This window comes from Curcuma longa, chromosome 2 (assembly GCF_044706935.1).
Source record: "Curcuma longa cultivar G26 ecotype Majalengka, Jawa Barat chromosome 2, ITB_CL_G26_1.1, whole genome shotgun sequence".
In the NCBI taxonomy this organism is placed as follows: domain Eukaryota; kingdom Viridiplantae; phylum Streptophyta; class Magnoliopsida; order Zingiberales; family Zingiberaceae; genus Curcuma; species Curcuma longa.
Genome location: NC_133862.1, coordinates 9,159,819 through 9,163,668, shown reverse-complemented (window position 1 = coordinate 9,163,668; position 3,850 = coordinate 9,159,819). Strand labels below are relative to the sequence as shown.

Genomic DNA, 3,850 nt, shown 5'->3' with positions numbered 1-3,850 from the left:
CCGATAAAAAATCGGTTAATTCGGTTTTTAACCGAATTAACCGATCTTTTACACAAATAATTTAATTCCACTTTTACAAATCAACTGATATATATATTCCACGATTTAACGATCGTATATGAACATCAAACTTATACAGACGTTCAATTATCATGAAGTTCAATTATCAGTTGTTTCCCATTTTGTTTTTAATTCTTAGTTTTATAACAAAAAAAATCCAAATCCAATGCAAGACACTGAAAAAAAAAATGAATCAACTACCAAACGCTTCCCTAAAAAAAAATGAATCAACTACCAAACGGTTCCCATTCGATTGTGTTCTTTGTCTCTGTTTGGGAAGTGGCACAAAAATGTTTAGAACAGAAATAAAATCCGGAAAAAGGCATGTAGAATTGCAGTGTGTAAGCAATCACCATAGTTTCACAAGTTCATTAGCAAATAGATGAAAAATTCATCAGTTGTGAGTTAAATTTCTCACTTGAAATTTCTCAGTTGTAAGTTAAACTTCTCAAAAGGATGCTTGTAAACAATTGTTTTAAAATCATCAATTACACTTGATGCATTTGTTGATTAAACTGTTAGTTTTGCAACATGTTATAAGAAAACAGTGTTTGGAGTTATGAAGCAGCGTGTCCTGTCAGCAGTCTCTGCAGAACTGCCATTTAATAATTTGAGAAGCTTTCTTTAGATCGACCATCCTTTTCCTTTGTGCTTGATTGAAGCAACGGCAGGGACAAACTAGAACGATCTGTCATTTCTGTAGAGAAGCGGCGAATGATTTCTGATGTTCATCAACAATATGAGTCTCTCAACAACATGGTAGGTCAAGAAAAGGGTTCTTACCTGGTAGTTTTTTGTTGACAAAAATTACAACCAGATTCACATAATACCTGCAGCCACCATGACCGGTCAAAATGCATCGAATGATAGAAGAAAAAGAGATTGTTAGCAAAGCACTAACCACACAACAACAACATCGACTGTGTAATGCTTGCGCGAAGCTACAATGAGTAGACTTTGAACATCAGCAAGGGCCAATGCCAAGAGTTTAATGAGCCTGCAAAGAGTTGCATTCATGTAACATTGAAATGCATCAAAAAGTGTACTTGCTTATCACACTTTAGGATTTTAATGTTTCTTTCATCAAAGAAATCTTGTTTATAACAAATAAAAAAAGATTACCTTTTAGAACCATACTTCTGGTACGTGAGCACAAAGACCAATGTAAATATCATATGGGATGAGAATATAAGATCGCCACACCCATATATCATCCCTTGTGGAACTACAAGGGGAAAAACTAGGTAAAGGAGCAAAAAAAACAAGTAGACAACAAGATTGATTCTTATAAGAAGAGTTGTATACAGTTTAACAGGAGTACTTCAGATAAACTTTGTGGTGGTGGTAGTCTAGCAAGCTCTGATCCCTGCATGAGAAGTAAAATATGTCAAATCTATGATTGTTTCATTGTCTAAAATATGATAGTATTCCAACATCAGATTTGAGAAACTGATGTCTAAACTGATAGTATTCCAAATCTAGCAAGCTCTGATCCCCGCAAATTTTAAACTCAAATTTCCCTACAAAAAAAGGAGAAACTGATGTTATGTTACAAAAATCAATAAGCTACACTTTCCAAATAAATAAACTTGTTATGGGAAGTGCACTTGCTTTTCTAAGGCTGTTGATTGTGCTGGAAAGGAGTTGCATTCTGTTATTCATGAACATCTTCAGGTACTATATTTATTGCCACTTGCATCATCGTATATTTCTATTAAATTCACAAGTTACCCATTGAAGTTGAGAGCAGAGACAAGTCCAAATGAAACTGAAATAGGATACAGGGTGGATGAATTTTGTGATACCTGCAATAATTAGCTGTCAATCTATCGATTTGGATCTAGTTACTGAAGTGTAAAACTTCCTAAAATTCCTATTATAGACTAGAACATAATTTTCAAAGTACAATCAATTCTGATTTGGGGTGGGTAAGAGCAACTCCAACCCATCCCCAAAAACCCAAATTTGAGATAAAAAATTGTCGCCAACCAATACCCCAAAGTGCATCACCAATTTGGTGATGTACTGTAGCATCACCAAATTTGATGATTCCATTTTTTAATTTATTTTTTGTTATTATATTATATAATTAAAAATAAATATAAATATAAAATAATATATATTATTGTAATTAAAAATAAATATAATATATATTATTAAATATCATAAATAAAAATAAATTTATAATTATTATTTTAATTATTAATTATTTATTATAAATATATTATTTATTATTTATTATAAATATAAATTAAATGTATATAACACCCTATTTTAATTTTATTATGCATATTTATAATGATTTAATTTATTATAAATTTTATTTATAATATATTTAATATATTTTAATTATAATTATATTTATGCATTATTTAATTAATTATATATATCGATAATTAAATTATGAATAAATGAATAAAAATAAATAGAATATTCTTTTTTGGTGTAAAATGGTGTAAGTGGGTTGGAGTTGAAATAGTGTTTGGTGTTGAAATTGCATCATTTTGATGTGAAAATGACACCAAATTTGGTGATATGGGTTGGAGATGGTTTAAGATTTTAGGTGCTGAGAAACCAGAAATCTTTCAGAATAGGTAAAAATGAGGTGAATATGGAGCATCCAGGTAAGTCTACCTTGGCTGGAGGTATGATTGTTTTGAAAAGGATCTAACCTATTTGATTGATTGCTCAAACTGAAGTAAGGCTGAGGAAAGAGAGGAGTAGACAGCAGGAGCAAAGGGCAGAGAGAAGGTGTACAATAAACCCTTTCCTAGGACTGAACCCCTGTTAGTAGGAGCTTCGTGTACGATTACCATTCATTGCCATTGTTATCTTTTGAAAACTTCATTGTGCAAGTCAAAAGTGTTGTTTGGTGTTTTCCTNNTGTAGGGATCTATATGCGCCAAAACAATTTTAACCGCATAAACGCAGCGGAAAAATGATCCCTCCAGAAAATCCATGCGAAAATCATACTCGTTTATTGATTCTATCTACTGGAATCGAAGTTACCTTCGATACGTGCCCTTCGCAATCCCGACAGCAATTCTTGCCTTCGAAGGTTGGTGGATCTCAGCGCGATCAGTGTGTTCGTGCCTCCACGGTATCCACACGAACACCGATACGGAGAGGAATCAAATTTTGGTGATAGCCACAAAGTATGGTTCGGCCAAGGAGGTAGAGGAGAAAAGGAAGAAGATCATGCAATCATCCAAGAGTGGAAGAAAAAGCCTCTCACCCATTTTATATATCACCATGGAATATCAAATGTTTTGACTTTTAGTATTCCATGAAATTAATACCCCATTAATCCCATCTTAAGTGATCATGTAATGGATCCAAATTGACTTGAGTCCAACTCGAATCTCACTCAATCCGAATTGACTTGAGTCCAACTCAAGTCTCACTCAATCTGAATAAACTTGAGTCCAACTCGAGTCTCACTCAATCTGAAATGACCTGAGTCCAACTCGAGTCTCACTCAATCCGAATTGACCTCAGTCCAACTCGAGTCTCACTCAAACCGAATTGACCGAGCTCAAACTCGAGTCTAATTCAATTAGTCTACCTTGAGTCCTATTCAATGAATCTAATTTACATTAGACTCAACCCAATGGCCCAATGATTCATCACATGAACCATCTCCAAATCAATGTTGAGGTGTGTGACCCAATATGTTCTCGTAACGTTGGCAATGTCTTTAAAACCATTTTAGAGACATATGCAATGAGCAGCATCTAGCAATACATCATTGCTACTCAAGATCAACGAGAATATCGGGATCCGACACTAA

At 33.7% G+C, this 3,850-nt stretch overlaps 1 protein-coding gene across 1 annotated transcript in view; it reads right to left on the bottom strand.

The window, feature by feature from the left end:
* Positions 1-525: 525 nt before the first annotated feature.
* The window catches only part of LOC141821548 (phosphatidylinositol:ceramide inositolphosphotransferase-like), a 6,899-nt gene continuing 3,574 nt past the window's right edge, over positions 526-3,850 (bottom strand). The window contains exons 2-7 of the mRNA XM_074708942.1: positions 1,495-1,580; positions 1,366-1,426; positions 1,183-1,285; positions 962-1,057; positions 844-890; positions 526-757 (exon numbers count right to left, since the gene is read on the bottom strand). Of these exons, the coding sequence (XP_074565043.1) occupies positions 663-757; positions 844-890; positions 962-1,057; positions 1,183-1,285; positions 1,366-1,426; positions 1,495-1,580 (488 nt within the window). The 3' untranslated portion in view covers positions 526-662. The remainder of the gene's footprint in view (positions 758-843; positions 891-961; positions 1,058-1,182; positions 1,286-1,365; positions 1,427-1,494; positions 1,581-3,850) is intronic.